The 25,057-nt window shown below is 48.3% G+C and overlaps 1 protein-coding gene across 1 annotated transcript in view; it reads left to right on the top strand.

Annotated features, from left to right (window-relative positions):
- Positions 1-8,151: 8,151 nt before the first annotated feature.
- The window catches only part of PIFO (primary cilia formation), an 84,948-nt gene continuing 68,042 nt past the window's right edge, over positions 8,152-25,057 (top strand). Inside the window, exons 1-3 of the mRNA XM_040421881.1 lie at positions 8,152-8,225; positions 8,435-8,577; positions 11,700-11,798. Of these exons, the coding sequence (XP_040277815.1) occupies positions 8,210-8,225; positions 8,435-8,577; positions 11,700-11,798 (258 nt within the window). The 5' untranslated portion in view covers positions 8,152-8,209. The remainder of the gene's footprint in view (positions 8,226-8,434; positions 8,578-11,699; positions 11,799-25,057) is intronic.

Genomic DNA, 25,057 nt, shown 5'->3' with positions numbered 1-25,057 from the left:
TAGCCCGGATAAGAAGCTTCCGAAGTTGTTTCTGGGTCATGAGTGGCTTCACACGAGGAATGCAACAGTTATGGCCCATGTCCTGGATACGTGTGTGTGGTGACTCTTGAAGCACTGAATTTAGTCGCAGTCCACTCCTTGTGAATCTCCCTCAAATTCTTGAATGGCCTTTTTTTGACAATCCTTTTAAGACTGTGGTTATTCCTGTTGCTTGTGCACCTTTTTCTACCACACTTTCTTTTCACTCAACTTTCCACTAAAGGAAATCTGTCACTAGGATAATCGCTATTGAAGTAAAGCCATAGCCTAATAATACTTAGTACCTTATTTCCAGATGTGCCTTTGTTTCAGCAATAGATGTTTTCTATCTTATAAAAATCCAGTTTATTTGGTATACAAATGAGGCAGTAAGGTGCCCAGAGGGGCGTCATTCTTGCCGGAAGGAGCACAGGCATGCCTCCTGCCACAATGTGTCCATCCATCCCTCCTACATCACATTTAAGACATAACTCTTCCCAGTGGCGTAGGGATCGCCATAGCAACCATAGCAGTGGCTATGGGGCCCTACGCCACTGGGGGCCCGTCCGGACTGCATTAATTATTATTATTATTATTTTTTTAATTAACACAGACAGGCAGCCAGGCCCCACCGCCCGCCCAGTGTAGTGGGCGGGGCTTTGGCGGTCCGTGGCTCGGGCCTGGCTGAGGGGAGTAGTCACTGTCAGGTCAGGACTGGAGCAGGCGGGGGCCCGGGGCGCACTGCCGCACAAGCAGAAGATGAGGTAGGCGGTGGAGAGGGGGCCGGAACGGGGGCGTACCTGTGGGTTGGCCACTCTGTGAGCTGGTCTGCTGTAGACTAGTGTGAAGGACCTGCGAGGATGTCACAGTCATGTGATCAATTACAAGAGGGGCGGAGTTTAGTGTGGAGGCGGAGCCCGGAGGGGATACTAAAGACTGTGAGTGGAGGACCTGTGGTGATGTCACCCGGAGGCGGAGCCAGGCACCAGCACCAGCACCACAGGGCAGGAAAGATTATTTCCTCCTACGCCTCCTCACACAGCCAGGGAAAAGAGCTCGGGAGCCCTCAGCCTTGAGTGAGACTTGCAGAAGGAGGGGCCAGGTCCCAGGAAAATAGCCCGATCATTGCCTCCTCCTTCTGCAGTCCTCCGTGCTCCTGACATGCCCCACGTTCTTCTGTGATCACCAGAGGGTGACCACTCAGTGTGTCTACCATCACTGCAGAGTTGCTTCCTGTCCTGCTTGCTGCTGGCCTGTCTTCAAACTAGTAAGGTAGTTAAGGTCCTTTTTTTTTTTTTCTCTTCTTTTGTCCAGTTGTTTCATTTTAACCCCTTGAGGCTCATCCATGTCACAGTGACTGAGCTTTTTCCATTAGCCAAATAGTGAGTCTCAGCCAGCACCACTCCCCTCCCATGATGTCCCATTTACTTATAATTAGGACACGCTGTAAGATTTAGGCCGAATACACACGGCCGTTTTTAACGGCCGTGAGCGGTCCGTGGAACCGTGTCCAGGATTCCTGCTGAGAGCAGGAGCGCACGGCATCATTGGTTGCTATGACGCCGTGCGCTCCCTGCTGCCGCCACAGTACAGTAATACACTGGTATAGATCATACCAGTGTATTACTGTACTGTGGCGACAGCAGGAAGCGCACGGCGTCATAGCAACCAATGACGCCGTGCGCTCCTGCTCTCAACAGGAATCCAGGCCGTGGTTCCACGGATCGCTCACGGCCGTGAAAAACGGCCGTGTGCATTCGGCCTTAGCATGGAGAAGTAGTACTTGTCATGCTAAATCTTTAGAGCGTGTCCTTAGTAGGTGTTGTCAGTAGTTACTGTCACTCAGCGCTGCTGTCACCACCAAGTATCGCTGATGACCCATCTTTAGTGTCCAGTCACGCGACCGTAATTCTGGGTCTGCCTCCGTGCCACAATTTTGCGTAATGTGTGCGGACCCATTCACTTCAATCGGGCTGCAAAAGATGCAGACTGCAACAGTTGTCAGTGTTCCCTGTACAGAGAGAGAAGGGGGGCGTATAGAAAGGATCAATATGAGGCTTCTTTCACATCACCGTTCAGCCATTCCGTTCTCCTGCTCAGTTTAGGAGCAGGAGAATGGAAAGGACGGATTCGGAACATAACGGAGCCTACGGACCCCATAGACTATAATAAAGTCTGTTAGGTTTCCGCTCAGAAGATGATTTTGGAGCAGAAACAAAAGTAGTGCATGCAAGACTTTTGTCTCCGCTTCAAAAATCTTCTTCTGAGCGAACACCTAACAGACCCCATTATAGTCTACGGGGTCCTTAGGATCGGTTTGGCTCGGTTATGTGCCGAATCCATCCTTTCCGTTCTCCTGGTCCTAAATGGAGCAGGAGAACGGAAAGGCTGAACGGTGATGTGAAAGAAGCCTGAGTTGTCACTGGGTTTTCACCGCTGTCTCAGGCGGCTGCCTGCATGGGCCAGTTTATGATAAGCTAGGCCTTCCAGGCGGTGTAGTGCGCCACTCACTATGCGGTGCCGAGACAATGTATGGAGCGGACTGCGGCGGTGAGCCTGCCCCATACACAGCCGGTGCTGAGACAATCTCACCATCATATAAGTGTCTGTCCATATGTATGTGTCTGTCCCTGTGCGTGTCCCTGTGTCTGTGTGTGTGTGTGTCTGTGTGTCTCCCTGTGTGTCACCATCACCATGCCCACAGTGTTCCTATGTCTTGACGCAGCTGCATCAGACGTTCTGTGCGGGGGAAGAAGAAGATGGAAGAGGAGGCAGCGCCACCAGCATGGAGTCCCATGGGAGAGGCACAGGGAGGCACATTAAGGACGTAGGTAACACTACCACACGATCTACACTAGTGTTATCTGTGGTTTTACATAGGACTGCAGGTAACACTACCACATTATCAGCTCTAGCGTTATCTGTGGTTTTTACATAGGACTGCAGGTAACACTACCACATTATCAGCTCTATTGTTATCTGTAGTTTTACATAGGACTGCAGGTAACACTACTAAATTTTCTGTACTCAGATAGCCAGTACTGTGTTATCTGTGTTGTTACATAGGGCTGCAGGTGATATCTACTACATTATCTATACTCGGAGAGTTATCACTATGTAAGGGGGCCCACTGAGACTTTATCGCCCAAGGGCCCACAAGGACGGATCCGGCATTTTTCCCCATAGGAATGTATTAGTGTCGGATCTGTCCTTCCGGCCTGCGCATGCGCAGACCGTTAAAAATGCGAAAATAAATACAAGACGGATCCGTTCTTGCAATGCATTTGTGAGACGGATCCGCATCTGGATGTCACGGCTGAGGATGGGGGAAATCCTCAGCCGTGCGGTGATGGAAGATGTCCAGTCGCTACTCGCCAGGAACACAGAATTAGGGAGCAGGTCACCTCCTGTTGCGTCCCTAACGCTGACCCTGTCTCCTACCTGCATGGGCCGACCTTGATGGTAGGAGGACCCATGCGCAGGAACCTCGGATCCCTGACTTACCCTCCGACCGGTCCCTGGGCTAAGGAGCAGGGTAAGACAACCCACTCCTCCTAGGCACGGAGGAGCAGGAGTCTCACTGGCCAAGCAGCATGAAGAAGGGGGTACATAAACAGGACTATGGATAAGACAGGTGAACCAAACAGTTCCACACAAACCTGTCTCAGCCTTGCTGACTGGAACCCGTGCTAAGGAAAGGCTGTCCACACAGACAAAGGTAAACAGCACACACATGAAGACACACAGGGACCAGGACATCCATAGCTGCACAAAAACCAAAGACACAAGACATCAACAACACATCACGGTATTAGAACTTATGACCGGAAGGGTGGCCCTTACAAGAAGATGGAAATCACAGGAGGCTGCAACAGCAAAGCATGACTGAAGCAACCTCCTGAGCCATGCCAAAGTGAGAGGCTTTATAGGCCTAAGAGGCCACACCCAACGGTCAGACACACCCAGTGACATCACACATACTGGGAAGGGAGTTAACCCTTCCAGCACCACAGGAAAGGGAAAACACCAAACTAAAGGGAAAGTGTCCAACACGACAAACACACTGTGGTTGTTGCCATGGGTGGCAACCGTGTCTTGGGAGTCAGCCCCAAGGCCGAGACACTGCCACCACATGTACACAACGACAAACGTTGCCACGGACAACCACAGTGCAGGAAAGGTGTCCGTGCACACCACACACTACACAGAGTGCACACAGACAAACGACAGTGCATACATACACGCACACAAACTCCAAAGGGACCGCACACATACCTGTTGTCCGCGGCAACCGCACTTGAGGCAAACAACATCAAGCCTCAAGCTGCGGTTGAAACAACAACCCAAACCGCGGGCAACTGTATGCGGCTCCCAAGGAGTCACGGCCAAAACCGTGGCCGTGACACTGGATCCGTCTCACCAATGCTTTCAGTCACATCAAAATCAGCGGATCCGGCAGGCAGTTCCGATGACGAAACTGCCCGCCGGATCACACTGCCGCAAGTGTGAAAGTAGCCTAGGTGGCTGTTTCTTCGCCAAAATGCCATTAACCATTACCACACCACACTATTAAATAATGCAGCTGCGCCTGCCAGGCTTCAGCAGGTATATGTGTGAATAGGGAAGATGCTGAGATCCGGCTGTACCTCACAGTGAGGTACAGCCAGATCTCAGTATCTTCCCTAATCCATATTCACACATATACCTGCTCAAGCCTGGCAGGCGCAGCTGCATTATTTAAAGGCGGGGGGCCCATAAAATTTTTTTGCTATGGGGCCCAGTCATTTCTAGCTACGCCCCTGACTCTGCCCCCCTTTTCCCTGCTCCCAGAATGAGGGCGGGCTTGGGCACTAGTAGGAGGCGTGCCTGGGCTCCTTCCTGCAAGAGTGACGACCCTCTGGGCACCTTACTGGCTCAGTTGCATACCAAATAAACTGGATTTTCAGAAGATAGAAAACATCTATTGCTAAAACAAAGGCACATCTGGAAATAAGGTACTAAGTGCTATTAGGCCATGGCTTTACTTCAATAGCGATTATCCTGGTGACAGATTCCCTTTAATATGCTTGGATACAGAACTCTGTGAACAGCCAGATTCTTTTGTGGCTTGCCGTACTTGTAGAGGGGGTCAATGGCATTAAAAGAAATAAATGCTTGAAATAGATCACTCTTTATGTAATTAATCTATATGAGTTTCCCTTTGTGAATTCAATTACTGAAATAAATAAACTTTTCGATGATATTTTAATTTATTGAGATGCACCTGTATATGCAGTATGTATGAATACAGCAGTAACTTTTTTTTATTTAGAAAAAATATTTTTACACCAAACATAGATGTAATACTTGTTTTAGCACAACAGACATAAGTTGAAACACACATTGGTGTATCGTCCAGAGTCATAGGAGGAGATTTCTCATCTCCTAATGTCAGTTTTCTGGCATTTACAAAGAAAGAAATATAACATAGGCCTGCAACTAACTGCTGTAAATTTCAGTCTAGGCACACTGAGTGCCAGACGAAGAAGCTAATTTACTGTATTTTTCGCTTCATAAGAGGAACCTGATGATAAGACGCACCTAGGATTTAGAGGAGGAAAACAAGAAGAAATATATTTTTCATCAGACCTCAGAACAGACCCCCAATTTTAATCAAACCTCAGAACAGACTCGATATCAAACCTCTCATCAGGCCCCTATGTCAGACCCTCATTAGAGATAAAAATAAATAACTTTACTTACCTCTACTGCTCCACCATCACTCACCACTCCTTGGTCTTCTCTGGGTCTGCACTGTGATCTGACAGCGTACAACGTCAGGTCATAGTGCACGCACTACTTCTTGATGCTGTATGCAGTCAGGACACTTGCAGAGCAGTGCCCAGAGGAGGACCAGGGAGCAGTGAGTACAGGCAGCACAAGCAGTGCTTCACTTACTGCGTCCCACGCCTACTGCAAACTGCAAGCCCATATGCTTGTTGCCTAGGGACTGCTTATACAAACTGCAAGGCCATATGTTAATTGCCTAGGAGTTATCGGGACCTGGGTGGGCTTTCCATATAGAATGCAGGGCCATATGCTTGCTGCTTAGGGGATTATGGGGACCTGAGTTCTCATATAGAATGCAGGGCAATATGCTCATTGCATAAGGATAATGAGGACCTGGGTGGGCTTCCCATATAGAATTCAGGTCCATATGCTTATTGCTTAGGGTTTATGTGTACCTTGGTGAGCTTCCCATATAGATTGCATGGCCATATGCTCGTTTTCTAGGTGCTATGGAAACCTCAGTGGGATTTTCATACAGAATGCATGGCCTTATTCTCATTGCCTAGAGGTTATAGAGGCTGCTTATACATACTGTAAGTTCATATGCTCTCTGCCTAGGGGTTATGGAGGACTACTTATTTAAACTGCAAGCCTATATGCTCATTGTCTAGGTGTTATGGGGACCTGGGTGGACTGCTTATACAAACAGCAATCCCAAATCCTCATTGCCTAGGGGTTATGGGGATCTTGGTGAGCTTTCCATATAGATTGCAGAGCAATATGCTGGTTTTCTAGGTGCTATGGAAACCTCAGTGGGATTCTCATACAGAATACATGGCCTTATGCTTGTTTCCTAGAGGTTATGGAGGCTGCTTATGCATACTGTAAGCTCATATGCTGTTATGGGGACCTGGGTGAGATTCCCATATAGAACGCGGGGCCATATGCTTGCTGCCTAGGGGTTAGGGGGACCTGGGTGGGCTGATTATACAAACTGCAAGCCCAAATGCTCATTGCCTAGGGGTTATGGGGAACTGGGTGGGCTTCCCATTCAGAAAGCAGGGCCATATGCTATTTGCCTAGGGATTATGGGGGCATGAGTGGGATTCCCAGTTAGAATGCAGAGCAATATGTTTGTTGCCTACAAGTTATGGGGACACAGCAGGCATCTGCTTTCAGGCTGTGCTCAAGATCGCTCGTTTTTATAGGGATTACAGGACTAACCAGGATGCTGGTGGTGGTGCTGCTCAGCAGGATGTATTCTACACTCTTTGGTCCCTCTTCTTTGATGCCTGCTACATATATACCTCTGGTCCCAATACTCTCCGATCCCAAATGTATTGGCTACATAGGCTGTTCTCACAAGACTAGGTAAATCTCGCAAAAACAGTATGTCTTCTTCCTGGCTGTGAAGAAGTCTGCGGGAATTGGACAGCACCACACCCACTGAGAAGAGTTGTGGTCTCCTCTTACCAGTATTTTTACATGCCTCCCAAGTGTCCCTCTTTTTGACCCAAGTCCCTCTGTCCCTCTTTGATCCTCAAGTTTCCCTCTTTTGGACCTGGGGAATAAATAATGTATAAATGTGCATTAATAAATTTACTAAATTGCTTCTTCCTAAAGTGTCTGTATGGTTTCTACCTGTATATTAGACCGTAACTTCATTATTTTGTGCCATTTGGATATTCTATAATCAGATGATTTATACGCTAATATTTAAATTGATTTTGAAGCGCAAGAAACAAATTGTCCCAGGGGCTCCACATGCTATAAATAAAATAAAGGAACTTACCGATCCCCAGTTGCTGCAGTTGTGAGTCAGTAATTTTGCTTTGGGCAGAGTTAGAGGCCATGATTCCCACCGAACATATTGTTCCTCTTTGCGATTTTAAAAAGTTGGGAGGTATGCCTTTACTGCACATTTAGGGTATCTTTACACTAGAGCTGGGGATCTGGCAGGCTGTTCCAGCATTCTGGCACTGCCAGAACCTTGAATGTCTCAGCATATGTGCCTAGTGCAGTCGGATCTCTGCCAGCTCCCTTTGTAAATAATTGGGCCGGACGGAAACGTTCAAACTCCTGGCAATGCCAGAATGTAGAGAGATCAGTCAGGCTGTACCCTGCGAGAACAGCCTGCCAGATCCCTGGCTCTAGTGTGAAACTAGCCTTAGATATCAGGAGCAATAAGGGCCATAGTGGGAGAACAGAAGAGCCAACTGAAAAAAACAACAACGCTGGGATCTGGCCATAAACACTAACACCTACAGGTATTAGATTTCATTTTTGCTCAGGTTCCAAGAAATCCTGCGAAGCTGGTTTGTGCTTGCTGCATATGACCAGCAGGGGGAGCCAAAACTAAACACAATCATAAACTCAACCTGTGTGACCATAACAACCGAATGTACACAAGCTGGAAGAAAGCATGGAGCATGAACCAGGTAATGCTGGATGAAGACGATTATAGCAAATATTGAAAGGTCTGAAGATAAAATACCCCCAAATAAAATATAAAACAGACATTAAGAAAATGAGAGATTCTCCTATAGGTTAGCTGAATAGTTTGGGGTATTTCAGGGAACCTGGGAGCTTTGTTCACAGAAATTTCCACTGCTTTTTTCTATGATTGATTCTGTCTTTGACACTTCAGAAGTCTTGAAGAGAGTCTGCTTTGGCAGTACACAGGAAAGAAAACACTTCCCTTATTACTGTGCCCCAGACCGCCTGGGCAATGATCTTTCCCCTATCAGTGGAGCTCCAAACCGTGGACCTGGATGTTACAAGTATGAGGAGGTGGGTAAATGTAATATTTTATTATTTTATATTTCGTGTTCACACGCAGCATAGTTCAGATTTTTTTTTTCCAGCAGCATATTAGTGTAGTGGAATAAATTCAGAATTCAGATGATATATGTGAGTAGGATTTTAAAAACACATTTACACTTTTCACTGGAAACTGCAGAAGCCTATACAGCATGCATATGGTTTGTATGGCAAATATTCACATGTAATGCAGATGAGGTGCAGTTAAAACCATATTAAAATGGCATTGGAAAAACAGCATGCATTTTTGCCCCATGTGAATATACTTCAAATACAAAGACATCCAACTAAAAAATGTATTTCACATGGTATACATTTTTTTTTATTGCATAATTGCGCCGCTGTATGGCATAGACTTGTATACATGGGGAGAGTTTTCCAGCATATATGTTGGTACATAGTTACATACAGGCATGAACATGTCTTTTATGTTGTTGCATTAGCCCTCATGCACACGACCGTTTTTCGGGTCCGCATCCGAGCCGCAGTTTTTGCAGCTCGGGTGTGGCCCCTTTCACTTCAATGGGGGCGCAAAAGATGCGGACAGCACTCCGTGTGCTGTCCGCATCCTTTGCTCCGTTCCGTGGCCCCGCAAAAAAAATATAGCTTGTCCTATTCTTGTCTGTTTTGTGGACAAGAATAGGCATTTATACAATGGGCCGCCCGTTCCGTTCCGTAAATTGCGGAAGGCACATGGGCGACTTCTGTTTTTTGCGGATCCACGGTTTGCGGACCGCAAAAAATGGAACGGTCGTGTGCATGAGGCCTTGTTACCACAGATTGTCTCTTTTTAAATTTCAGTGGAGACAACCTCAGCACTAGAAAACTAAGTAAAATTAGAAATTTAAGGTGTTATAGAATCATTTTATAGCACTGCTTTTTAAGATCTAGAGTCAGTATACAGCCATTACGCTTTATTCACATTCCTGTGTCTGTGGAAAATCCATCTGTTTCATCTGTGAAGATGTTGATCAAGAATCCGTTTTTGCTCTATGTGTCTGTTTCTTGCACTCCTTGTGTCATCCATATTCCACATACACTGCTCAGCTAAAAATTTACTTCCAGAGCATCTACTACCAGTGGTCAGTGGAAAATGGACCAAACATGGATTCCATCTGTATTGTATTAGAGATTGTTCATGGACCCATATTCTTCTGTGGGGGTGTTTAGTCCGCACCATGGACCCTCTGATCCATGGTCAGTGGAAAACTACTGATGTGTAAACAGACACATTAAAACTCAATGGTTACATGTACTGTCTGTGAAGAACACATCATCACAGGTCCATGATTCCCTGAAGTGTTAACAAGGCCTCAAAGGGTTTCTTTTGAATTTCATGTTTTTAGTTAGTTGAAGAATAGAGGACCATGTCATGTACCATCCTTATTGGCTGTTTTCTCACCATCATGTCTGAATAAGACACTGTGAGGACTATAAGGTTCTGTTCACATCATATTTGAACCTTTCTCCAAAGGTATAAGTACATAAGGAGAATTTTCCGACACATTCTTCAAAGTAGCCACCTTTTGCTTTGATTACTGCTTTGCACACTCTTGGCATTCTCTTGATGAGCTTCAAGAGGTAGTCCCCTGAAATGGTTTTCACTTCACAGGTGTGCCCTGTCAGGTTTAATAAGTGGGATTTCTTGCCTTATAAATGGGGTTGGGACCATCAGTTGCGTTGAGGAGAAGTCAGGGGGATACACAGCTGATAGTCCTACTGAATAGACTGTTAGAATTTGTATTATGGCAAGAAAAAAGCAGCTAAGTAAAGAAAAACGAGTGGTCATCATTACTTTAAGAAATGAAGGTCAGTCAGTCAGCCGAAAAATTGGGAAAACTTTGAAAGTAAGGGCTATTTGACCATGAAGTAGAGTGATGGGGTGCTGCGCCAGATGACCTGGCCTCCACAGTCACCGGACCTGAACCCAATCGAGATGGTTTGGGGTGAGCTGGACCGCAGAGTGAAGGCAAAAGGGCCAACAAGTGCTAAGCATCTCTGGGAACTCCTTCAAGACCATTTCAGGTGACTACCTCTTGAAGCTCATCAAGATAATGCCAAGAGTGTGCAAAGCAGTAATCAAAGCAAAAGGTGGCTACTTTGAAGAACCTAGAATATGACATATTTTCAGTTGTTTCACACTTGTTTGTTATGTATATAATTCCACGTGTTAATTCATAGTTTTGATGCCTTCATAGTCATGAAAATAAAGAAAACTCTTTGAATGAGAAGGTGTGTCCAAACTTTTGGTCTGTACTGTATGTGCCACAGTTTTAGATTAAAAGTATGCACTATAGTATGCACTATACTGTCAGACATGAGGCTAAAGCCTCATGCACACGGCCGTTCCGTGCATTGGGGACCGCAATTTTCGGTCCCCAATGCATGGGCAACATCCATGCGGCGGCTGGGACGGATCGAGACCCATTCAACTTGAATGGGTCCGTGACACGTCCCCACCGTAAAAAAATAGAACATGTTCTATTTTTTTGCAGTGCGGAGGCACAGATAGTAACACCACGGAAGCACTCCATAGTGCTTCCATGGGCTTCCGATGCGTGCTTCCGTTCCGCACCTTATCTCCCAGATTGTGGACCCATTCAAGTGAATGGGTCCGCATCCGTGATGCAGCGTGCACACGGCTTGTGGCCGTGTATTGCAGACCCGCTGTATGCGGGCCGCAATTATTTATTAAACAGGTGTAAATTAGAACTGGCTTAGTTGCCCACAGCAACCAACCAGATTCCCCCTTTCATTTTCCAAAGGAGCTGTCAAAAATAAGATGTGGAATTTGATTGGTTTCTATGGGCAACTAAGCCAGTTCTACTTTACACCAGTTTGATAAATGACCCCATATATCTGTCAGCTAGGTTGGTTCATGCTAGAACAACGCTCTGTGTGAACTCCTCGCTGCAGTCATGTGTGAGGAGGAATGAGGACTCCATACCCCATTATGTTGCTCAGTGGGGGTTCACCAATTAAATAGTCCTGTGGAAAGATGATAAAAGTACTTTGTGGGTAATCTCTTTTATTTCTTTTATTCATTTCAATATTTCCTTTTTGACTCAATTATAGTTATTATATGTTACCAGGTTACCAGCTTAGAATATATTCAAGAAAGAAGACCTACAAGTAAGAAAGGTTACATAATGGGAGCCAGGACAGCGCCACGCTTTCCAAAAGACAATAAGGTAGTAGTTCATTCTGAGCCTAAAAAGAGTTAAAGGGTTATCCGAGACTAAAAAATGTAGCCCATATGTCCAGGCCCCTTGCACTGAATCTACTTACCTGGCTCCCCACTCCCTGCGCCGCTGCTGGTCCCCGCACCACCGCAGCTGCTTCTCCCCTTGTGCAGATAAAAACATGCAGTGTAGGTAGGGCAGCCAATGGCAGGTGGTGTTGGGGACGAGCCTCCCTAGCGTCACCCGCAATGCTAGGAGGCTCGTCCCCATCACCGCCATTGGCGCAGGGAGTAGGAAACCAGGTAAGCAGATTCAGTGTGAGGGGCCCGGGCATATGGAGGACATTTTTTAGTCTCAGATAATCCCTTTAAGCACTACAGGGGAATATTTATGATGCTGTGTAAAAGATTGCAACCAACCACAGCACAGGGTTTATTTTTAAAAGAACAGAATACAAAATTAAACCTGCATTGTGATTGGTTGCTGTGGGCAACAAACAAAGATTTTCTTCTAGACTGTTTCATAAGGGTGTGGCCACATGGTAAAGATTTTTGATGCAGTTTTTGGAGACAAAATCAGGTGTGGATCATAACAGAAGAGAAAGTATAAAAGGGCAGTTACAACTTTTGGTTTCAAAACCTGCATCAAAAAACCTCAACGTGTGGCAGAACCTTAAATGTTCGTCACTGATAATAAGGGGTTGTCAGCCTTTTTGTTACTGATGATTTATCCTTTAGATAGGTCATCCACATCTCTTTGGCGGGTGTCTGACACCCGGGACACCCGCTGATCGGCTTTTTGGGAAGGCAGTGATGCTTATAGTAGCACTGCCGCCTTCTTGCTGCTTCCCGCAGGCCAGTGACATCACAAGTATGTCATGTGGCCAGGGCGCAGCTCAGCTCCATTGAAGCAAATGGGATGAGCCTTCTGAAACAGCATATCAGCAGGAGTCTCAGATGTCGGACCCCCACTGATCAGATGCTGATGACCTATCTAAGGCCTCTTGCACATGACCGTATGGCTTTTTCAGTATTTTGCGGTCCGTGTGCATTCCGATTTTTGCGGAACGGATAGAACAGTACTATCCTTCTCCGTTATGCGGACAATAATAGGACATGTTCTATCTTTGAACGGAACGGAAAAACGGAAATACGGAAATGGAAGGCATACGGAGTACCTTCCATTTTTTTTGCGGATACATTGAAATGAATACGGAATGCAAAAAAACGGAACGTAAACAGAAAAAAAAAACTTTAATGTGCAAGAGGCCTCAAGGATAGATCATCAATAAGAAAAAGGCGGGGAACCCCTTTAATAATTTGCGAGCAAAGATCATTATTACATGTGTTTTAACGACAACAAAAAAAAACAACTACCATCTTGCTAACCATAAGAACAGGCTACAGTCTAGCTTGAAGTAGGATTAACCCCTTCAAAGAAAAAAATGCAGACAGCACTCCGCAAATCGGGAAAAAAATGCGGATAAAATTTATATTTAGCAAAAGCACATTTTATGGACTATGGACCATGGGGCTGCCGTAAAGCAATTTTCTTAATGCTTTCTAAATGCTGTAAAGAACAGCTCAGACAAGATGGCCGTCCTTATAATCATGTTGAGGACATAGAATAAGAAAAAAATCTGTAATCAGAAAATAAAAAGAGATTAGAAAAAAGGATATGTGCTACTATCTGGTTTTAAGTGGCAGAAACAAATTTGGTGACACATTTCCTTTAAGAATGACAGTGCACAATCTGCTGCTACAGAGACAGGAGGTAGAGAGGAGAGCAAGGAGTCAATAGAGATGGCAGGAAGCGTCATTCCCTGTACTTCAAGGAGGGGGAGAGGAGCGATCATAATGGGTTCAGCGTATGAGACATGACACAACTATGAGATAAACAATAAAAGCAAGGTCATAAGACTTTGAGTAAGATTGGCTGACAGACATTTCAGTTACACACAGTTTATTAGTAAGTGACTACATATCTCCCAACCGTCGCGTACGGCGGGACAATCCCATATTTCTATAGGAAGCAGAGACAGTTGCCATAATGAATCAGAGAGCCGTCGCCAGCATCGGGTCCCTGCTTCATCATTCCTGCCGACTCTCCACACCTTTGGTCTGTGCGTGGGGCGGGGCCGGCCGGCAGTTAGCCTCGGCCCCGCCTCCTAACAGACTAGAGCAGCCAATGTCCTGCTGCTGCTAGGAACAAGGTAAGTATGTGGTGTTTATTTTTTTTACATTCTGTGAGGGGCACAATGTAGGCATATTACTGGAGGCACAATGTGGGTATATTACTTGGGGGCAATATGTAAGCATATTACCGAGGGCACAGCTGGGCCTATTACTGGGGGCATGCCGCCGCACAATGTGTCCCTCTTTATTCATTTACAAAGTTGGGAGGTATGTGACTATATTTGCACACAATTTTTAAAGACTGAAAACCCTTCAATGTCTATTTTACCTACATTTTCTATGCAATTGAATGTTTCTGTTGTACGGTATTTAAAGGGAACCTGTCACCAGTTTTATGGTGTTCTAACTAAGGGCAACATAAATAAGTGACTGATTCTCTTAGCAAAATGCTGGGTCACTTTCTTTAATTGACCCAGTCAATCTGCCAACATCTTGTATTGAAAAGCACCAGCTGATAATGATGAGTCATGAATATTTATGAGCTCCTGACTCTCCCCGCCTACCTGCTGCTGATTGACAGTTATTTTCCATATGAATCAGCAGCAGGTGGGCAGGGGATTGGCTATAGCTGTTAATTAAATATACGCTGGACTCAATGACATCACGCCGGACTCCAATCAGCTCATTAGCATGCGGCATGTGGCATCTTTGTGTGTATATTATGAGGTAACCATCTGTCACACCAGTAAGTGAATACATCTAAGGCACTTTTTAGTAGTTTATAATTGTATATAATTAGTTAGATTATAATCAAATATCCACATGACAGGTTCCCTTTAAGGGCTCATGCACACGACAGTATTTTTTCACGGTCCGCAAAACGGGGTTCCGTTGTTCCGTTATCCGTTTCCGTTTTTTTGTCCGTGTGTCTTCCTTGATTTTTGGAGGATCACCAGACATGAAAAGTGAAAAAAAATTCTAAGTCAAGTTTGCCTTGAAAATGATAGGAAAAAGACGGACACGGATCACGGACGCGGATGACAATCTTGTGTGCCTCCGTGTTTTTTCACGGACCCATTGACTTGAATGGGTCCGCGAACCGTTGTCCGTGAAAAAAATAGGACAGGTCATATTTTTTTCACGGACTGGAAACATGGATCACGGACGCGGATGACAAACGGTGCATTTCCACTGACCCATTGAAAGTCAATGGGTCCGCAGAAAAACACGGAAAACGGAACAACGGACGCGGATGCACACAACGGTTGTGTGCATGAGGCCTAAGTGTGAATTTCAGGATTATGAAAAGCTGTAGAATTCCCCAATTCAACTGCTCAAAGAAAGGCTGTAAAAGTAATGTGTCTCCAATGATGATTACCTCTTAAAACATTTACATAGACAGGTCCACTGGCACCCAAATGTCCTTTGAAGGGAGATTTCAGCATGCTTAGCCTTTTGTTCACACTGCCATTTTTTTTTCTTCCCCCATTGTAAAGAAACATATAATTTGCATGTCTATAGGACAGTATATAGCATTTGCAGTTCAGCCCACTGCTATCTTTAGCTGAACTGTATAGTTGGATTTGGATGAGCTGCTGATTGTTGTGAAGGAAGCATTGGCTCCTTGTTAAATGGAGGTGAAGCTCTGCACCTCCACAGTATGAGGACAAGCAATCACCATTGCCATTGCTCGTCCTCATACAGCTGGACAACAGATCGCTGTTTAGACACCACCATCTGAAGCCCAGAAAAGATAAGTTAGGTGCCTGCATGAACAACAGTTTCACCCGATGAATGATCTGCTGCACCTTTAGACGGGCAGACTGTCGGGAACGAGCAATCGCAAAAATGTTTGTTCCCAATGTGATTGTCTAAATCTACCTTAAAGGGGGTTGTGTCATCTCAGACAATGGGGGCATATCGCTAGGATATGCCCCAATTCTCTTATAGATGAAGGGTCCCATCTCGTGAACGGAGCCTTCAAAGTCAATGATGGTGCACCAAGCATGCACAGCCGCCCTCCTTTCATTTCTGGTAACGGAAACCATAGTGGTCCTGTAGTGGTGGCTGCACTTCTGCAGTTTCTACTGAGCCATTTAGTTAGTATCGCTGGGCTGTTGGGAGCCTGGAGTATGCATAGTAGCTCCTGCCTCATCCTCTCTAAGCAGAACTATACAAGTGTATAGCACAGCTCCTAGATATGAACAGTAGCCATGTTATGTAGAGTTAACTGTTTCATATTCATTGTACATAACAGCTGGGCAAAATACAATGACAATAACCCTAAATATTTGAGATTCAACAGTTTTCACTTCTAAATGTCATTTAAGTTCTAAGTGAAACCAATGTATTTCAAAAAGGAAAAGCTAAAATATTATCCATACAAAGGGGTTACAGGATGGTAGGAGTGCTGCTGCTCAACAGGATGTCTTCTGCACGTTGGCTCTTTGGACCCTTTTCTCTGATGCTTGCCAAGTCTTAACCTCCGATCCCAATCGCGTCAGCTCCAGAATGACTTGGTTACATAGGCTGTTCTTTTGAGATTAGCATGTTTTCTTCCCGGCTATAAAGTGGTCCGTGGCAACTGGACAGCGTCACAGCAAGGGAGAAGTCAATGCCCACTGATAAGAGTTGAGATCTTCTCTTCCCGATTCCTTTACTTCACATTTACAGTGCTGCCCATAATTATTCATACCCCTGGCAAATTTTGACTTAAAGTTACTTTTATTCAACCAGCAAGTAATTTTTTGGAGGGAAATGACATAGGTGTCGCCCAAAAGATAATAAGACGATGTACAAGAGGCATTATTGTGGGGAAAAAAAACATTTCTCAGCTTTTATTTACATTTGAACAAAAAGTGTCCACTCCAAAATTATTCATCCCCTTCACAAACTGTCACAGTCTGTGGGAAAATCAAAAGTTCTATACCATTCCAAATAGTCCAAGCTGTTCTAAAGCATCCTAATTACCCTGATTAATTGGGAACAGCATTTTTAATCAACTCAACAGGTGAAAAACAGCAGCTCTCTGCAGTTGGTTTGTGGACAGTCATGGCTAAGACAAATGAGCTCAGTGAGGACCTGCGGATGCGCATTGTGGCTGCTCACAAGTCAGGAAAGGGCTACAAGGCCATTTCTAAATGTTTTCAAATTCCAGTGGCTACAGTGCAAAGTATTATTAAAAAATACAAGATGTTCCGCACTGTGTTACACCTGTGCTGGCCAGGAGGATAGTTAGAGAGGTGAAAAAGAATCCAAGGATCACCACCAAGGCCATCCTGGTGAATCTGGGCTCTGCTGGTGGCAATGTTTCAAGGCAGACAATCCAACGGACACTGCACACTGCTGGGTTCCATGGATGCAGACCAAGGAGGACGCCACTTCTCCAAATTAGGAACACAAAAGCTCGCTTGGCCTTTGCAAAAGCTCATCTGGACAAAGAAGAAGACTTCTGGTCTTCTGTGTTATGGTCAGATGAAACAAAAATTTTATTGTTTGGTCACAATGATGTTTCCTTCATTTGGCGTAAAAAAAAGGGAAGCCTTCAACCGAAAGAACACCATCCCCACTGTCAAACATGGTGGTGGGAACCTAATGCTTTGGGGGTGTTTTTCAGCCAATGGACCAGGGAACCTAATCACAGTAAACGGCACCATGAAAAAAAAAAAAACACTCAACGACAACATCAGGCAGTCTGCAGAGAAACTTGGCCTTGGGCACCAGTGGACATTTCAGCATGACAATGACCCAAAACACACAGCAAAAGTGGTAAAGAAATGGTTAGCAGACAACAACATTAACGTTTTGGAGTGGCCCAGCCAGAGCCCAGACTTGAATCCAATTGAGAATCTGTGGAGGGAGCTCAGGGTGATGGCAAGAAGACCCTCCAACCTGAAAGATTTGGAGCTCATTGCTAAAGATGAATGGGCAAAAATACCTGTGGAGACATGCAAAAAGCTGGTCTGCAATTATAGGAAGTGTTTGATTGCTGTAATAGCCAATGAAGGCTTTTCTATTGATTATTGAGAAGGGTATGAATAATTTTGGACTGGACACTTTTTGCTCAAATGTAAATAAAAGTTGAGAAATGTTTTTTTTTCCACAATAATGCCTCTTGTAGATCGTCCTATTATCTTTTGGGAGACACCTATGTCATTTCCCGTCCACAAATTACTTGCTGGTTAAATAAAAGTAACTTTAAGTCAAAATTTGCCAGGGGTATGAATAATTATGGGCAGCACTGTACATATTGGAAGCAAAAACAGAACAGGGGCTGTGACGGGAGAACAGATGGGCCAATAAAAAAAAAAACAGGGTTGCAATCCAGGGAGTAAAATTAACAACCAGAGGTATTAGATTTCATTTTTGAAATGTAATGATGGGTCCTCTTTTAATCACTTTGCAAAGGATTCTAGTTTATATCCTCATCTCTGTTTTGGGACACATGCAGTGCATGATGCATAACTGTAGTTGTGGCCGCGGCCACGGTCATTAAGGTGACAGGAGGGGGCTAGACAGTGGCTGGGGTGTGCCTGGAGCCACGGGACGTGGGCCTGCCTAAAAGAGGGCCAACCCTAGGGAGAGTAGGAAGAAAGGGGTGGGAAAAGGGGGGGTGAAGTGCGAGTCGGCGGGCGCGGTGCGGTGAGCTGTACGAGGGGGTTTAAGAAGGGGGACCTGGCCCCTCCCACAATTACAGGCTGCATGCAGCCTTAACTATTTTTGGCCGCGGCCACGGTCAGTAAGGTGACAGGAGGGGGCTAGACAGTGGCTGGGGTGTGCCTGGAGCCACGGGACGTGGGCCTGCCTAAAAGAGGGCCAAAAAGACACCGGGTAGGAGAAGTGCTGCTGTTTAATGCATGTGGAACAGGGTTACAAAACCAAGGAACGGAATACCTGCCGGGTTTCAGTCAGCGGATCCGGGATGTACCGGGAAAAACAGGCAGATCTCCACCTACCCATGTGACGGATGACGTGCGGAGGCGTCCCGTGCTTGGAAGCTGCGAGGCTGCCCCGATGCGGAATGAATGACCTGAGATGGTTTTGGGGTCCACCCCCAACCCTGCGACCAGGGACCTGATGTGGGAGACGAACTGTGGCGTGGACAGGGGTTTCCCTTGGAATGGAAGCAAAGGGGACTCTGGATCTGGAGATGGTGTGGAAACCAGGAGACGTTGGAGTACCACTACTGGACACCAGGCGTTTTCGGACTTGAAGAAGCGGATCAGTATGGGAGGACCGGTTTGGGACGTCTTGGTGGAAGGAAGGCTTAATACCAGATGATCCTGGCTCCAGGATAGCTGCTTCTTTTTCAGGAAGATCGTCTTCAGGGAAGAAACTGAAAATTCTCCTGGACGAAGGAAGCCGTAGAAGCTTAGGTACATGGCGGCCTTGATGACCAGACTAATGGAATGGCCAAAAGGATTGCCATCTAGGGATGCAGACAGCTGCCTAAACAGCTCACCGGAGACCGGCCGACGGGACGGGTTGGAGTCTTTACTGTTTTTCTCAATGCCCCTGAGCGTGGCCTTGACGGCTTGGGACGTGAATGCCGCGCGTACTTCTGGGTTCTGAAGGGCTAAGAAATGCTGCGCCCCGGCCAGGTACAAACGGATGGTGCTGGGTGCCAGCTTGAGGTTGACATGGCAATGGGCCATGAAAGCCATGATGTACGCAATGAAGGACATATCCTGTTGGGGATGGTCCCTGGAAAACTTTTGGAAGAGGTTCCAACCTGTGCCGTAGTTGCGAGCCGTGTTGACCGAGAGGGATCGGTGCCTGAGGTCCTCGGCGGTTGCCAGCAGAGACCTCAATCCAACATCAGGTCGCTGAAACCGGGAATCCGGGCCCCAGTCCGGTCTGCTTCTGGACATACCTGAAAGAAGGTTTGAAATTGAACCTCGATAAGGCATCGGCCGCCGTGTTGCTGGCACCTGGAATATGGGAACACGAAAAATGAAAGTTATAGGTCATGGCCAGCCAGACCAGTTTGCGCAACAGGGACATGACCCTGGCCGACTTAGCTCGGCCTTTGGAGATGATGTCCACCAGGTCCTGACTGTCAGATATAAACATGACGCTGGAATTAGCCCAGAGGTGACCCCAGACGGATGCGGCCGCCACGATGGGGTAACATTCCAGGAACGGTGATGAGCTGAGGGACTGAGGGTCGGAACTGACCTGAGGAGGCCATGGGCCAGCCAGCCACCGGGACCCGAAGATGGCAGCGAAACCCCGGGATGCCGCGGCATCAGCAAACACCCTGGTAGATGACTGGGACCATGAGGGAACGAACAGGCTGACCCCGTTCCAAGATGAAAGAAAGCTGTCCCACATGCGCAAGTCTGCCATGGCAGCCCTGTCCAAGTGGACAATGCTGCTGGGTTCGGAGGCTGTGGGAAGGAGCGAGAGCAGACGGGAAATAAAGGCCCTGCCCTGGGGCATGACCCTTAAGGCAAAGTTCAGCCGACCCAGGATGGACTGTAGCTCGACCTTGGTCACCTGGGAAGAGGTGATGGCCCTGGCCACGACTTCCCGTATTTGGGACAGCTTTGCCTCTGGAAGCCTGGCTTCCATTCTGTCTGAGTCCAGGACAATACCCAGGAAGGTGATGGAAGTGACCTGCCCCGCGGTCTTCCCCTGCGAAATTGGGATGGAAAGGGCGGCAAAGATCTCCAGGAGGGAGAGCAGCCCGGATGGCCGACATAGCGGAGGTTCTATGAGGAGGAAGTCGTCCAGGTAATGGATGACCGCTGGGGCGCTGCCGTGGTGGATCAGGATCCAGTGAAGCGCCTGCGCCAATTGGTCGAATAACCACGGGCTGCTTTTGGAGCCGAAAGTCAACCTGTTGGCAAAATAGAACCTGCCCTCCCACCTAATACCATAAAAATGCCAAAGGTGAGGGGCGATGGGCAGCAGTTTGAAGGCGTCCGCTATGTCAGTTTTCGACAACCAGGCGCCTTTCCCGGCGCTAAGGATGAGGCCAATGGCTTCATCAATGGATGCGTACGTCATGGAAAACTCTTCGGAAGGAATGAGTGAATTGATGCTGGGGATGACGGAATCATGGGGGGCGGAGAGATCGTAAATCAAACGTTTTTTATTTGACTCTTTTTTGGACACTATGCCTATGGGGCTGATCCGCCAGCGAGAGAAAGGAACCTGGTAGAAGGGGCCCAGGAGGAACCCTTTCTTGACCTCTGAATTCAGGAGTTCCTGCACAGCGGCGGAATCTGACCTGGCTGACTGCAGATTGTCGCACTCCCAGTTGGAATGGGGTAGTGCCACCAACCCTGTGTCAAAGCCGGAGCAGAGGCCAGTGATCAGGAAGTCCACGAATCCCGGCACCGGGTGGTCCCGTAATAGGAGGGCCAGGAGGTCGATGTCGCAGTCGGCCAGTCATAGGCGCTTGTACGCCTTCTTGGGACATGTGGACCTAGGGTGAGCCCTGAAGCAGATGAAGCAGATGTGCAGAGCCCTGCAACCGCTGAAGAGACAGGAACCAAAGTTAAAGTTGTTGCAAACTTGGCTGTTGCCAAGGTAAACAATGGGTCTGCCCAACTTGTCAGTGGAGGAGGGACTGCGGGGGACCCCGGAGGGGCCTGGAATGGCCTTGTCTGGTTGGGCCGTGGCAGTTTGAGGACAACACTCCGTGGAGTGAAAAATCGACTGACAAGTCGAACAAGCGGGGGCCCGGAGACCGGCGAAATGCTGGCAGAACAACTCCATGTCCAGCGTAGCCCAGTTGACGGAAAACTGAAACTGGGTAAGCGCGGCGGCAGCCTTGGCTGAAAAGGAGCGGTGGTAGTCATAGAAAGCCGTGCCGCTGTACTTGTGCCCAAGACCAGTAACTTTGTGTAGATACGTGTCCAGCTCCTCCCGGCGAGCCGGAAAGGCGGAGCAGAGCACGTCTCTAAACAGGCCGAAGGCCAAAACAAACTCGGTGACAGAGAGCTTGCGGTTGAGCCGTCCATCCTTGGCCCAAAGTACCACCGAGACCTCCCCGCAGTCAAAGGTCTTGTTGTCTGCGGCATCGTGGGACGCAATCAGGATGGACGCGAGATTCACGTCCTTGCCCGCCAAGATGTCCCTCCTGATGTGGTCCGGCACCAAGTGCGCAGGAGCCACCACCGGAGCAGCCGGGGACGTACCTGGAGCCGGAAGCAGGGATAGCGGGGGATCGGTGACGGGGACCACCGCCTGGGATGACGCTGGTGTCCTGGACTCCAAGTCCACCACCCTGGTCCTGATGTCGGCAACGGACGAGATGAGCGAATCCAAGGAGGCCTGTAACAGCACCAGGGACTGCTGGATGGCAGGGGGTGGATCTTTTCTTACAGGAGGGCTGGGCTCGGTCATCAATAGCCGGTATAGCTCGGCCTTCCTGGCTGAGGCTGGGTGCCTGATACCTCTCTTGGCCAACTCCGCAATGAGCCTCGGCACAGTCCATCTTCGGAGGGCAACAGGGCCACCTTGGCTGGAGACCGAAGTACCCGGGAGGGACAAAGTGTCGTCGACATCAGAGACCTGCGACATAGCTTCAAGATAGCGGAGACCTTGCAATACCTGGAATTAGAGACAACAATATGGCAGCTGGAGAGGTCCTGGGGACGTGTACCCTGACTGCTGAGGACGAGGGCGAACATATTTGAGGACGTACCTGAGAGCGTGGAATTAACACCCTTGCCTTACCGTCTGAGGATTGACGGGAACGACCCGGCTGGCCCTGAGGACTGGAAAAGTTAGGAGCGACGTGAGAAAATTGCAGCGCAGGACCTGAAAACCAATGCTGATGCGTGCGGACACACCGCTGTGTCGGCTGCTAATGGACACAGGGAGACGTGGACGAAACATGAAACCAGGAAAAAGGGGTATCTGGGGAGCCAGGAGGAGGAGTCGAAGGACTGTGGTAAGAAGGAGGCCTGGAAGTTCCAGGACGGGCGGTGAGGAGTGACCTGAACGTTTCAGGTTGGAGACGTGAGCAAGTTGCCTGGGTGCCGCAAGATGCGTGGGAACTGGGAGACACCTGTCGCACCGACTGACTACCGTAAAGGTGGCTGCCCCTGTGCGCTAAAGAGACCAGGAATGACCCTGATGCTAAAGCGACAGCAGACGGGGGAGACACCCGAACGCATCAGGGCACCTGGCAGGGAAGAGACCTGAACGTCTCAGGCTAGATGGATAGAGGAGACACCTGAACGCTTCAGGGTGCTAGGACAGAGAAGCCACCTGAACGCCTCAGGCTAGGATGGACAGAGAAGACACCTGAACGCTTCAGGGTACCTGGACAGAGAAGACACCTGACTGACTCAGGCAGAAATGTGCAGAGAAGACACCTGAACGCTTCAGGGTACCTGGACAGAGAAGACACCTGAACGCCTCAGGCCAAGATGGACAGAGAAGACACCTGAACGCTTCAGGGTACCTGGACAGAGAAGACACCTGACTGACTCAAGCAGAAATGTGCAGAGAAGACACCTGAACGCTTCAGGGTACCTGGACAGAGAAGACACCTGAACGCCTCAGGCCAAGATGGACAGAGAAGACACCTGAACGCTTCAGGGTACCTGGACAGAGAAGGCACCTGACTGTCTTAGGCCGAGATGGATAGAGAAAACACCTGAACGCTTCAGGGTACCTGGGCAGAGAAGAACCAGAACGCCTCCGGCTTAAGAAGGACAGAGAAGACACCTGAACGTCTCAGGTTGAGTGAGAGAGAAAACATCCCTGCTTGCCTCCGGGGAGGCAACCCGGGATGTGGGTGGGAGGAACTGCGGGGAGCAGCCCAGGATTACCTACCTGAACACCCTCAAGCTTGCGAATACCCGCGAGTTGGCCGGCAGCGACCTTCTGCGGACCTAAACCTGACGTCAGAAAGTCGAGAAAAAACTCGTCGGGGACCACGAACGCTACTGGCACCTGGGAAAGGAACATGCATGTGAAAAATTGGGGAGCCACAAGGGTCGGAGCCCCCGTGGGACAGGCTTGGAGGCCGTGGGTTGGCAGGGGCGTGCGCGGGCCTGGAAGGCCACGGGTCCCACCTGAGTGGGCGTGGAGGAGTCTGTGGTCCGTGCCGACCTGGCAGGAGCGGGTGGCCTGGAGGTGGAAACCCAGGAGCCAGGAACGGCGGGCTGGATGGAGCCAGGAGAGACGTGAAGGGGGCGGACCATTAATTACCCATCAGTGCCACTTCTACGTGATGGGCAATTAATGCGTACCAGGACCACTGACCGCCCAGAAGTGTCGGATATGACCTGAAGCTGCATCTGCCAGCCCTGCTATGTTGACACCTAATGGGTGTGACCTAGCCAACCTGCACAAATGCAGGCTGGTCACCATAACATCCATGGGCTGGCAGAAGGTACGGGCGGCAGCTGACTAATGCACCCCTGGACGAACATACAGCTGTATGTATCAGACCCCCCCGAGTGTGTGTGCACCTTGGATGTGCTGGTTAGGCCTGCACTCTGGGGCACGGGAGTGTGGCAAGCAAGAACGGCCCTGACAGGAGCGTGGGAGGCGGGAGCGGCCGTGGCCGTGAGCGGGGCTCCCCCTCTGTCCACCACCCCTACGGGCAGCGTGCAGGGCTCGATGCGGCAGCCGGGAGCTGGGCCCGGTGCCGGCTGCGCATGCGCCCGACCTCTCGCGAGAGGACGGACGCGACACGACGGCGGTGGAGGGAGCTCACGGAGGCCGGAGGCGGTGAGGGGGAGCGGGCCCGCGGCCGACCTCGGTCCTGAAGTCGGACGGACCGGAGACACAGGCGGGAGGCAGGAGGCGTGCGGCGATACTTACCTGGGGAGGCGTGCTTACCGGAAGTGACGTGAGTCACAGGAAGTGCGAGTCGGCGGGCGCGGTGCGGTGAGCTGTACGAGGGGGTTTAAGAAGGGGGACCTGGCCCCTCCCACAATTACAGGCTGCATGCAGCCTTAACTATTAGTAGTAGTAGTAGCAGTGGTACAATTGTTCTATTTTTTGAAAACGTAAAAAGTAATCTACTGTATCTTTCTTATTTCTATACTGAGAATATAAGGGGAGTCATTTACAAAGGCTTTACATCAGTTTTTTTACATAAAGTCATAAAATTGCAAGAGCATTTTGTGCTGAAGTTTTGTTTCCAGTTTTAATCTTCTGAAT

The sequence above is a fragment of the Bufo bufo genome, chromosome 3, assembly GCF_905171765.1.
Source record: "Bufo bufo chromosome 3, aBufBuf1.1, whole genome shotgun sequence".
Classification (NCBI taxonomy): Eukaryota; Metazoa; Chordata; class Amphibia; order Anura; family Bufonidae; genus Bufo; species Bufo bufo.
Note: the sequence above shows the minus strand (reverse complement) of the source record. Positions and strands in the feature narration are given on the sequence as shown.